This window comes from Lytechinus pictus, chromosome 3 (assembly GCF_037042905.1).
Source record: "Lytechinus pictus isolate F3 Inbred chromosome 3, Lp3.0, whole genome shotgun sequence".
Taxonomy (NCBI): Eukaryota; Metazoa; Echinodermata; class Echinoidea; order Temnopleuroida; family Toxopneustidae; genus Lytechinus; species Lytechinus pictus.
The window spans coordinates 30,836,415-30,849,741 of record NC_087247.1 but is presented as its reverse complement, the minus strand read 5'-3'; the positions used below and the strand labels follow the sequence as shown (position 1 = coordinate 30,849,741).

The following is a 13,327-nucleotide window of genomic DNA, read 5'->3' as shown; positions in this document are numbered from 1 at the left end:
GGGTGAGTGGATGGATGGATGGACAGGTGGATGGTAGATGGAGGGGGGGGGGGTTGATGAATAGATGGATGGATGGATATGGATGGATATTTAATTTTGTATACAGTGTATATACATTTGTGTTACAGTGGTTATATCTATATAGATTTATAGAATTTTGCTGATTATTTTTACTCTACTTATATCATATAACCCTTGTATAAAAATTTGATAGGGGGTCTACATTTTACAAGCTTTGCTTTTTTAGTAGGCCCCTCCACTTTTTTCCATTTCATTGGTACGTTTTAATCCTGCATGTGTTATGCAGTTGATGCATCTTTTCATTGTAAAAATTATTTATTACCAAATGTACTTTGATGATTTGTGGAATATGAATATATCAATTAAAAAATAAAAAAAATAAATGGTAGATGGATGGGAGGGTAGAGTGTGTGGATCGGTTGATGAATAAATGATTCAATTATATATTTTTTTAATTTCATCGACACAACAGTTTCAGGACATTCACTTTCATATAATGTAGTAATGAACTGGAACAGTGACAGACACAATTAAGGGGTTAACCAAAAACTTTTCAGAGGCTTTCACATGACTTACAAGGAGAGTGCCTGATTGGGGATGATTTGTGTCTGGGTCGAAGATGACTTCCACCACTTCCACTGGTATCTCTGAACAGAACTGATGAAGAAACAGCTGGAGTATGAGGAGTGCTTCCTGGAGTCTATCAGAGAATTATTAAAAAAACAAACAGAAAATAAGCAATGATGACCATAAACAGTCAATATTTGTACAAATTTAGTTATTTACAAATAAATGGAAATGATGCATATTAAATATTTTACAATGGTTAATGTCATGTGCAAGATTTATACCATCATTCGATACCGTAAAAAATGTACCATTGTACTGCTCTATAGTTGACATCATAATACCGCTCAACATACTGATCTAAAAGTAAATAAATCCAGGTGCAATACGTGCAGAATCAACTGGCTGAATGAAAAAGCATGCTGTAAATATGATGCACACTTAAATTAAACCTACCTAAGTGTGCATTTTGCATGGTGTTATTCAGGGACATTGCTTTTTACTCTGATATTCCTTTCCTAATTTCCATAGATTAACTGGGAGTTTTTGCTAATTCCTAAGGTGTTGTACGACACAAACAGCAACTTTTCTTATCTGTGCAATATTAAAAGACTTTGCATTCCATGAAAGAGAGACACTCTTTTCATTGAGGCATATCTTTCTTTTACCTCATGGTTAATCTTGTACCATCGCACTCATACCTATTTGCTATTTGTTATTATACAACTCCCAAAAATGTTCTGTAATCCGACATTCAGCGAATTGCAATATGGCAGCGAAAATGCACTATCCTGCACTCTGACGTCATACCAAATGTACTATCCTGCACTCTGACGTCATACCAAATGCACTATCCTGCACTCTGACGTCAGAGTGCAGGAATAGTGCAAGGTCTGCACTGTGGCGCGACGTACGTAATGATCAGTTCCGCAGCGCAGACGTCTGGCAAGTTGAAGTAAGTTCGCACCAACAAATTTGCAACAGAAATTCCAGTTGCGCTGCACGTATTTTGTAGACCAATACGCGGGCAATACAGTACGTTAAACGCACTCGTGATTTCAGTCAGCTACACGTAGCTTGACGTAGCGCAATCGCGACTTTTGTTGGGTAAGGGTTGCTGTACTAGATTGACCTTGCAACGGATTTGTTTATTTTCTGCTTTTGTCGTGCCCCTTGTTGGATATAAATTGGATTATCAGTATGAATGAACAAAGAGGATTAGGATTTGTTTTGTTGACTGATCAAGAAATGGATGAACTTCTGGACAGTGTTGACAGTAAGAACACAAAAAAGGTTGAACGTTTCGCCAGACACCGAGTTGAAAGAATTTGTGGTTTAGTTGGAATTGATGCTGATGCTGCTTTGCATCAACTCCCTACGAGAGAACTTGACAGTGTCTTGAGTCGCTTCTTTGGTATTCTGAGGAAGGAAGATGGCACCTTGTACAAAAAGAAGTCTCTACAACAGGGATTATCAAATGGTGGCGCACCGAGCCTTGCAGAGTGGCGCGTGGGGGGCCGGTATAGAAAAAGAAGAAAAAATGAGAAAAAAGTTTGATCTTCTATCAACTCAGCTCTTTTTGAAATCTAAATGCTAATTGATTTCCTCTGATTTTGTGCAATCTAGAATTCGATAACCCCTATTATGGAGGATCGATGGTGTTCTTCTTATTCATTCTATCCTTGATGTATTCATTTACGATTGGTACAAAGACTATGTACATATGCTTTTAATAATAATCATAATTACGTTTTATTTACTCAGGGTAGCCATTTTAGTTAGGGAACTGCAGCGGGCCCTGCATTTCCATGTATGTTATTACTACCCTTCTCCAATCTAAATGCTGAGCGCCAAGCAAGAAGGCAGGAGGTTCCATTCCTATATTTTTTTGTATGACTCTGTTGGGGATCGAACCCACGGCCTCCCGTTCATGAGACTGACGCTCTACCACTGATCATCATACCCGGTTTGCTTTTCAAACATGAACCTCATCAAAAACAAAATTTAATACAGAAACATAATAATAAACATTAATTTGAGCAAGTCACTTATCATTTTTTGAAAATAAATTGTGTAGTATGTTGGTATTTTTATATCTTCTGTTGATTTAGACCCCTCTCAGCCATTTAAAAGGCTTCCTACTTAAGCTCTTCAGGGGGTCCTGTATCCCCCCCACACAACAATATTCTGCTCATTCGCGTGTTGGATAGAGCAGTCAAGATTCTCAACATGAAATTTGGAGCTTCAACAAAATTATTTGAGAATGGCTGCTCTACAATCTATCAAATTTGGAGTATGGAAAATGTTCATCGCCAAAGAAATTGACATCTCGTCATCAAAGGAGTTTCATAAGTTGAATAACACATACCAAGCTGTCCTCAAGCAAGTGGAGAAGGATGGAAAAGGTAAAACACAAACCTCCTGTAAACATCGATGACATGAAGAAAATCCATGGTAGTGGACACCAATTGGTCTCCAGAACAAGGTTTTCCTGGATGTGATGGTCTACTTTGGACAGAGAGGAAGGGAAAGCCTCAGAGCCATGGCACCGGATGATTCTCAACAGAGACAGCAAAGGGAAGAGATATTTCAAGATGAAGAACTCATTGACTAAAAATCGACGAGAGGGAGAAAGCGAAGCATACAGTGGGCGAATGAAGAAAGGGATTCTCCAAGATGTCCTGATGAAAGTCTCTTAAAGTATAAGTCAATGTTGAACCGCACTTGTACAGCTTTCTGGCATAGATCAAAATCTCGAGTTCCTAATGATGGACCATGGTATGACGCCGTTCCACATGTAGTGAATACTTTTGGCAAGTTACTGAAAAACTTGGCAGCTGAAGCAGGATGCGTCACTCCTTATACTAACCACAGTCTAAGGGCTACCACCGTTACAATGCTGAATGATGCTGGATTCCAAGCATGAGATATAATAATGGTGACTGGAAACAAGTCAGAGAGCTCCTTGAAACATTACAGTAACACGAGTGACTAGAAAAGAGGAAATGAGCAGAGTGATATTCAAGAGCAATTAATGATGAGCAACCGTCAACTAGCGCAGCCACCCACGATGATGGAAACAATGTCAGCAGTCCAACAAGAGGCTGATTCACATGACAAAGGATTGGACTCCATTGGCTTCAGCCTGAGTCAAGAGCTCACGGTCAACAATACGTGGTCTTCACGGGTCCAAAACTTCTATTTCAACGGGCCTGTGACCTTCATAAATAAGGCATAGACCCTTACAAGAATTTGTAAATATGTAAATATCCATGGTTTGAAACTTGTGATTTGACAGCATTTTGTTTTATCTTAAATTGTGTTGGATGTTTGATTTCATTAATGACTTTCTGAACATTTGGAATAACTTTGTGGAATGACTACCATATAAACAGTGACTTTCTGGATTTTTTAATTTGTGGACAACTCAATTGGAGTCAAGACGGTCAGACGTACTCAAGCAGCATAATTAAGGTATGTGATCTATTATTACAAATTATAGACCCTAGACTAGATCTAGAATTTAGATCAAATATAGCATTCAGGGCAACTCAGTAACATGGGGGGGGGGTGTATAAAGCAAACAACGCACGTATTCTTGTGCATAGAGGACCTAAATAATGAACTCTATGCTCGGCTCGCCAAATGGATATACCTCACTCGGTCCTGCAGACCTTGGTGCGGTATATCCATTATTTGGCCCTGCCTGCACGCGCATATGTGCATTATTTGTATACTATACCTGATTGAAAGAATGTCCAGTCATCGAGATGAAGCTCCCCTGTGAGGAAGGGGAAGCTCCTGGAGAGTACTGGCCCTTGTAAGCACTGTTTGGCGTGAGTCTGGGGGTTCCATATGCACCCATCAAGGATGGACTAGCCCCAGGGCTACCGGTGGTTGTGTTGGAGTAGAGGTAGTGACTGGGAGGTTTCACCGATGGGGACGATGAGGATGGCGATTGGTGGGAGCTGTACAGGTTGGCAGGAGCAGATGCTATCCTTTGGCGGGAAAGCTTGAAACCAACAGCTACAGAGATAGGAAAGACATCATACCATTATTTACAGATGATATTTCAAAACAAGTTTCATTTTAAAAACCAAAAGGTCTGTATTCTCAAAGGCAGTTTGTGCATATTTCATTCTAGAATTATTTTATAAATAATTATTCTATAAATTACTGGACTCTCTCTATATACTTGTTGAATAAAGCATTCAACAAGTATATCGAGAGAGTCCAGTAATTTAGGTAACATGACATTTCCTCCAGGCTTTATTTTGTCTAAGATATAGGGTTAGGTGAAAGGATGCTATAAGATTTTATGCTAGGTTTAGGGTAGGGTATAGTGTTAAATCCAGGGTTGAAGTTAGTCGATTGAGTAGTGTGTGCAATTTATAATGGAGCAAATGTCACAGAACCATAATTAATACTCACATTTATCACAGCGTGATAAATTGATAGTTTGTTACTTTTCATTATTGAAAACTATCAATATACTGGCTGAATTAAGCGTAATTAACGGCTAGTAAACAGATAGATGAAAACTCAATAAATCATGGTTTCAAAGAATGGATTCAAAATCACCTTTATGAATTCAGACAGAAGCTTTACATTTCTCAAATATAGGCACATTTACATTACGAAACTGTCACAAATACTTAATATCATCTCTTTTTAAAGTATGTTTTATATCCATCACACTAAAATCATTTTTGCTTGCAATCGTTTGTGATAAGATTTCACTGGTTTGATGAAGGTTATCTTCTTTAGGTGACATAATTTTGGGATCACATCCAGGTGAGGATCCAGCCGGATTACACACAATACCATTTTAGGGACCATATTGTTTTTGTAAAACAGTCGGCTTCTCAAAAGTATTGCGTCCAATTTGGCTCGAACCGCGTCTGATCACAGCCTTGTGAAAAGTGTTAGGAAGCTACTATTAGCATGAGCTAAGCAAAGCTGCCCATGTCACATTAGTAGTCCAGTAGCTCAAAATCACTACTGCATATTGAGTAGGCTTGAGATACTGCATCAAGTTCTCACCATTGTCTTGGACACCAAGCATACTCTTCTCCACCGGTGACAAGGCAATGGGATGCCGCATTCCCTGAAGAGTGGGTATGACATAGCGCCACAGATCCACCAATGAATTGAATGTAAAGAGTACAGTGAAGGCACAGGTGACATACCAGACAGACGGATGGCTCAGCTCAAAGAAATCAATCGTGGAGCTGAATGTCCTGTGGGTGTGAGATAATGACAATGTTAATACCAAGCAGTCTACTACACATATTTTTTAAAGAAAAAAAACATTGGGTGATTTCAAGTACGGTGTTCGTCAACACCAGCCGCAGTGCTGGGTTCAGCAGACGACAATCAACACCATCCTTCAACACGAAGATGGAAATACGTCATATTTTTTTTAGGTCAATCCCAACACCAGCCTGATTTCAAGTGCGGTGTTGTGGCTGGTGTTGGTGTTGTCACAACACCAACACCAGATTTCAACACCGTACTTGAAATCACCCATTGTGAAGAGGTATTACATAATGTCACTGGGCAGTTAATCCTTGTACCTCCAAATGTACAAATTTTGGACAAAGCTTAGAAATAGCTAAGGTGGTATTCTAATAGCCAACCTAATCTGTCAATCAGCATTGTGTCTAACAACCATTTGGTCCAATCACCACTTTGTCTATCACCAGTTCGTCTATGACCATTTTTTCTCATAACCAGTTGGTCTAATATCCATTTCATTTTCATTAATTTCACCAAATTAACACAAGTTTAGTCCAATTAGACCAAATGGTATATGGACTAAATGGCTATTAGACCAACTGCTTAAATACACAAAATGGTGAGTTAGCAAATAGCAATTAGACCATATGGATAGTGGATGAACTGCTGATAGACCAAATGATAGTAGACGAATTGGCATTACACCTACTGAAAATAAATAAAAATGTCAAGCCCCTCCCCACTCAGCTATATAAAGTTAAATATAGAAAACATATTTTATGAACTCACATTTCCAGGAAGAAGAATACAGCGAGGATGAAGTTGATAGCAAACCATAGCAGAGCCCGGTTAGCCAACTGATTCTCTGTCTTTCGTTTCAGAGTCTTCTCTGTGACAGGGGTGGCAGTGGCAGTGCTCCCGAGGCCTGCTCGTAACATGATGGACCTACATTGTAAATACGAACAGATAAATCAAGAGATGATGATCAAGAAGACAAAGGAACCAATTATTAGCTGAATTTTTCAAACAAGAGAGCTTTGAATTACAAGGGCATTTTGCATCTTTGATGATTAACTGCCCCTGGGACATGACTAGTCTGGAGTCCTGGAAATGCATGGAGAGTATTGTATTTCGCTATTGACTATTTGTGAGATTACTTGTACAAATGGACAATCAGCCAATCACTAAGCTAAACTGAAACAATTAAAACAATTTCTGACATTTTACTTTAATCCCCATTCATCGGTAGAGTGTTGGTGCTAGCCTGCATGAGTAATCACATCGCCCAATTCGGCCGGTAGTGTTTTGTCTAGATTTTTATTTTTTTTAAGGTCTAAATGACATATTATCTTGAACGATGGCCTACTATTTTCATTAGACTCTAATCTTTCTTTTGATACTGCGCATATTCCAAAAAAATATATGTTACCTCTCTGCCGGAGAGGAAAGAATGGCAGCCATGTGTTGTTGCTGCCCTCTACATTCATTGAGTAATACTTTTATCAAGGCTTTCCGATTAGAATTTTCGATATCCTGGCCAATCAATACGAGCGACAAGTTCCGAACGCACGCACATATACAAGCGCAAAACAGCGGCAATAATCGCTATATATAGCGACTGGTAAATACGTCTGTAAGGATGATGACGTCATTCAAGTCCAAGATGGCAACTTACGATGACCAGCGAAAGGATCGAGGATGACTATATTTTATTCATCATTTGAAAGGAATTAGCGGTAACTGAGGCCTAAAGTACGATATTTCTGAATTTTATATATATAGGGAGGGAGCGTAGCTCAGTCGGGTAGAGCGCCTGTTCCGGATAAGATCATAGATCTCAACGTGTGTGGGTTTGAGTCCCGCAGCATGCCGGAAGATGTCTAACAAAAAAAAACTGATGCTAGCGTTGTGTGTTAGCGTGCTTCACCGCCGTGTTCAGTGCGGGTGTGAATACAGTTGGAAAACACTCCGTCCATCGGAAAGGACGCAAATGTTGGTCCAGTGTAGGAGAGTCACAACCTATGCACGTTAACACCAATACACTACTCGTCAAAGATTAGGGTGTTCACCCGGTGTATTGCACCTGCCGGTCCCGGTACTATACTACTGCAATAATCTTCAAGATTGAAGGAGGCAGTCAGTGTAGCTTGAAGAAGGTTGAAGAAGGAACCAATATATTATTTAGTAAATTTGGATGTAATTTTTTTTTATAATGTGACATTTTATGTACAAAAAACGATCCGAAAATCAGGTTTCTGCCAAATGTTTGATCTAACGTTACTGCTAATACATTGTCTTTACATACGGGCCAACAACTCTTCAGTCTATGTATTGATGAGCGGAGCAATGTGATTTCATAGTACATTTTGACGTTTTCATCACACGAATGTGAGGGAATAAAACACGCCAAAACTTTAAATATTTCTTCACTATGTAAATGACAATCTTCTGAAATAACTTAAAGGGGAATGAAACCTTTGGAATAAGTAGGCTTGTGTCGAAACAGAAAAATCAGAGAAACAGATCAACGAAAGTTTGAGAAAAATCGGACAAACAATGAGAAAGTTATGAGCATTTGAATATTGCGATCACTAATTCTATGGAGATCCTCATATTGGCAATGCGACAAAGATGTGTGATGTCACTTGTGAACAACTCTCCCCATTACATTAGTATATATTTCATTTAAATTGCCTCTTTTATCACATCTATCAGTACTAGATCATGTATTCTTTCTATAGGAGGGCATGTAAAACAGATTTTTAAAGAATACATCATGGATAAAGAGTTTGTATCACCATAAGAAAAAGCAAAGAGACATTTTGGGGGTATTTTATAGTCCATCAAAGAAAAAGTTGTTCACATATGACATCACACATCCTTGTCGCATTGCCAATAGGAGGATCTCCATATCATTAGTGATTGCAATATTCAAATACTCATAACTTTCTCATTGTTTGTCCGATTTTTCTCAAACTTTCGTTGATCTGTTTCTCTGATTTTTCTGTTTCGACACAAGCCTACTTATTCCAAAGGTTTCATTCCCCTTTAAGTTATTTCAGAAGATTGTCATTTACGTAGTGAAGAAATATTGAAAGTTTTGGCGTGTTTTATTCCCTCACATTCGTGTGATGAAAACGTCAAAATGTACTATGAAATCACATGCGTTGTGCGAGGTCAGTATATTAACCTCGCTAGACCAAGAGCTTCAGTCTCTGTATTTTGGTTGTTCCGCTGAACTGCGTTGGCTCCACTCACCCATACATAGACTGAAGAGTTGTTGGCCTGTATGTACAGCCAACTCTCTCTCTTAGGTGATCCCTCCACTGTTTTGGAGATTCTCAGAAACGAGTATATCAATTCCAGTCCGATAAGTTAGTGATTCAACATCAGGTTGGAGCGGTGGTCATGAATTTTATGTAGAAAAAAGAGAGATTTGAGGAGCAGACTATTATTCACTTTGGAAGGGAGACCAGGTTGGTGGGTTAATAAGGTAGCACAGGAAAATTGCCAACGTATTAGCAGTAACGTTAGATCTAACATTCGGCGGAAACCTGATTTTCGGATCGTTTTTTGTACATAAAATGTCACATTATCAAAAAGAAAGTAAATTCAAACTTACAAAGAAATATATAAAATTTAAAAAAAATCGTACCTTAAACCGCAGTTACCGTTAATTCCTTTCAAATGATGATCAAAACATAGTCATCTTCGATCCTTTCGTTGGTCAACGTAAGTTGCCATCTTGGATGACGTCATCATCCTTACAGACATATGTACGAGTTGCTATATATCGCGATTTGTGCCCCTGCTTTGCGCTTGTAGATGAGCGTGCGTTCGGAACTTGTCACTCGCATTGATTGGCCAGGATATCGAAAATTTAATCGGAAAGCCTTGATAAAAGCACAACACGTTGCGGCTGCCATTTTTTCCTCTCCGGCAGAAAATCAAAAAAATAAGGAATAAATCATCGGTAATGTATATTTTCGTTATTTTCTTAGAACTTATAAAGTATCAAAGAAAGATTAGAGTCTAACAAAAATAGTGGGCCTTCGTTCAAGATAATTAATATGTCATTTATAATTTTTTAAAATAAAAATCTGGACAAAACCATTCCGAATTGCTGACCTGATTACACATGCAGGCTCGCACTAACACACTACCGTCGGTGAATGAGGATTATAGTAAAATGTCAGAAATTGTTAAATAAATCCCCAGAAATGACGGTTATTCCTGTCTATAACCTCGCTAGACCAAAAGCTTCGGTCTCTGTTATGTTGGTTGTTCAGCTGAACTCCGTTGGCTTCACTCACCAAATACAGAGACCGAAGTTCTCGCGCGATCTGTACAGGGGACTCAATGGCCATATGTTCATGATGTTTATTATGTATTTAGTATTAAGATCGGATAAAACGGGGAAGTGAAGTTGCGTGACAGCCGAGGTAAGTCACTGTTTTTGTTCCTTTTAACTTGATTTTTGGCGCTAGTGTAGTTTCGCACCTCCCCGTTTAATGGTTTTCAAACATGTACAATCTCACCCTAAATTGCCTAAATAATTCACAACCTAAAATACTTGCATCTGAGCCTCCAAAGTCCAGTAGAAGTTGAATATTTGCCGTTTTGACACTTTTTTACAAAGTTTTACACCTATTTCGGAATCACTCGGTCGCTTGATCAAGCTCAGCGCTGCACATAAGCAGTCGGTACGCGTACAGTACGTACCACCTAGTGAAGTGCAAGAAGAGCGAGTTTTTCTATGGTATCTTCAAAAAGATTTTTTCCCCTCTTTCAGCTTGCACCAAGTATTACGGTAGTGGTTGTGCAGAGTGGTTGATGTTTGTTTTGTGAAGGTGTGTGTGGGGTGTGCGTGTGTGTGAGATTTTTTGAATGAAATAAGAAATGTGAAAATGTGAATACACGTAGATTTAGCGATGAAATAAGAAATAATAATGTAGAGCCTTGTTTTGAACTCTAGGTCAGAGAACTTTCCTTCAGTTTACAATTGTATGCCGATTCGGCCCCCTCCTAACAGCCTGAACTCAACAGCATGAAATCAACATACATGTAGCATACAATCAACATAGCATACAATTGTAAACTGAAGGAAAGTTCTCTGACCTAGAGTTCAAAACAAGGCTCTACATTATTATTTCTTATTTCATCGCTAAATCTACGTGTATTCACATTTTTCACATTTCTTATTTCATTCAAACAAGCACACACACGCACACCCCACACACACCTTCACACAACATACATCAACCACTCTGCACAACCACTACCGTAATACTTGGTGCAAGCTGAAAGAGGGGAAAAAAATCTTTTTGAAGATACCATAGAAAAACTCGCTCTTCTTGCACTTCACTAGGTGGTACGTACTGTACGCGTACCGACTGCTTATGTGCAGCGCTGAGCTTCAAGCGACCGAGTGATTCCGAAATAGGTGTAAAACTTTGTAAAAAAAAGTGTCAAAACGGCAAATATTCAACTTCTACTGGACTTTGGAGGCTCAGAATCAGATGCAAGTATTTTAGGTTGTGAATTATTTAGGCAATTTAGGGTGAGATTGTACATGTTTGAAAACCATTAAACGGGGAGGTGCGAAACTACACTAGCGCCTGATTTTCCCCCGTTTTTTGGCAATTAATGCCAAGACAAGAGGTAATATTAATTTGCATTTCGGTCGCGTTAATTTTCAAAAGTTTGATTCATTAAAGACAAAAATTAAAGAGCCCCGATGGGTGGATTTTGCATTGTAAGTCCCCTAAGGCTAATGGTGGCTGCACGATAGCGAGCCGTCTGTGTACGAGGAGAAATTTAAAAAAAATAAAAAATTATGTTAAAAAAAACTCCTCGAAACAGACGGCTGCCAGCTGTCTATAACCTCGCATGCTTGTGTGAGTGGGTCTAAAGCTTGGACTGGATCTTGGAGCAAACACAATAATGTACATCTGGGACCGAAGTGAAAACAAACGAACAGACAAGAGGCAGACAGCGATAATTAGCAAAACCACACATCCATTCAACTTACTTAACCAGGTTTAGTTGTTCAGAACAATTCAAAGAAATATAGAACAGCCACAATATCTAAAATTATCAGGAAAACAATAAATTCACAGGCAAAAGTGATATAACGGAACACGATCCACATCCCGCGATCCCGCGTTTTGAATTCACGTACCGTAGGCCAGGGTGTCGTCGAGTCGATCGAGAATACCCGTAAACTGGGTTCCAAAAAAGAAACTTATCAAACTTCACAAGCGCACTACACACATTCCACTTAATCAAAAATAAAATGAACAAAATTTTTAGCTTTAATAATCTTTAATAAGCACATGTCAACAATTAAGAAAATTGTTTAATCACAAAGAGGCTATAGCGGCCCCTCAAAACAACTGGTTCCAGAATCCAAAGTCACAAAATGGCAAAAGAAAGACCATATTGAAAATGAGATGGGATTATGTCGGCATGTTTAATTGATTGCCTCAATAACTACGAAGTTACATGAAGTTAAAATCAACATTTTAAACACACATACTGAGGTCAAAGAAGCATAATGCATGAATGGACTCAATAGCATTCAAGCAAAGAATGACGATTTGGTTTAATCCCATCTCATTTCCCCGTTTTTCTTTGCCATTTTGTGACTTTCGATTCTGAAACTAATTGCTGTTAGGGGCTACAGCTCTTTGTTATTAATTAAACCAATATAATTATTGACATGTGCTTAGTAAAAATTATTGAAGCTGGCCTGTGTTAAAATTTTGTTCAGTTTGACTGAGTGGAATTTGTGTAGTGCGCTATAGTGAATTTGATAAGTTTCTTTAGGAACCCAGTTTAATATTGGTATGTGAGGAGAAGTGAAAGCCAATGGCGACAATACTCAAATATGACTAATCGCCAATCAAACCAACAGAAGAAGCAGAAGAAGAAGAAAGCCCACTATCTGTACGCCAGTGCAGTCAAATCCCGGAGGGGGAGGGGTGGGCACTTCCATTGATTAGTGGACCATGCGTGACCATGGGGTTTCAAAAAGCACCCTAAACAAGTATTTCCATGTTCTGAAAATGCACCCCTGAACAAGTATTGGCGTGTGAAACCCTACCCTTAAAGGACAAGTCCACCCCAACAAAAAACTAATTTGAATAAAAAGAGAAAAATCCAACAATCATAACACTGAAAATTTCATTAAAATCGGATGTAAAATAAGTTTCGCTTAATTTCACAAAAACAGTTATATGCACATCATGATCGGTATGCAAATGATGAGACTGATGACGTCATCCACTCACTATTTCTTTTGTATTTTATTATATGAATATTCTCATTTTCTCCTCATTGTCAAGTGAAACAACGATTAATTCCTCCCTGAGCATGTGGCATTAGCATTGTTTAATACTATATGTAGGCCGTAACTATATGGTTCAGTCAAACTGGTCCTTATTGTCAAATCCGTAAAAAATGAAATATTGGCTAATTCAAACAATACAAAACAAAAGAT

The 13,327-nt window shown here is 38.6% G+C and overlaps 1 protein-coding gene across 2 annotated transcripts in view; it reads right to left on the bottom strand.

Moving 5' to 3' along the window:
* The window catches only part of LOC129257458 (transmembrane protein 209-like), a 32,125-nt gene extending 19,803 nt beyond the window's left edge, over nt 1-12,322 (bottom strand). The window contains exons 1-6 of one of the 2 annotated variants that reach the window (XM_064096810.1): nt 12,264-12,322; nt 12,008-12,105; nt 6,616-6,771; nt 5,632-5,828; nt 4,331-4,614; nt 598-721 (exon numbers count right to left, since the gene is read on the bottom strand). In XM_064096810.1, the coding sequence (XP_063952880.1) occupies nt 598-721; nt 4,331-4,614; nt 5,632-5,828; nt 6,616-6,771; nt 12,008-12,105; nt 12,264-12,266 (862 nt within the window). In that variant the 5' untranslated portion in view covers nt 12,267-12,322. Of the gene's footprint in view, nt 1-597; nt 722-4,330; nt 4,615-5,631; nt 5,829-6,615; nt 6,772-11,857; nt 12,106-12,263 lie in introns of those variants that run through there. The other variant, XM_054895782.2, reaches the window with a different exon arrangement.
* Between the last annotated feature and the right edge of the window lie 1,005 nt (nt 12,323-13,327).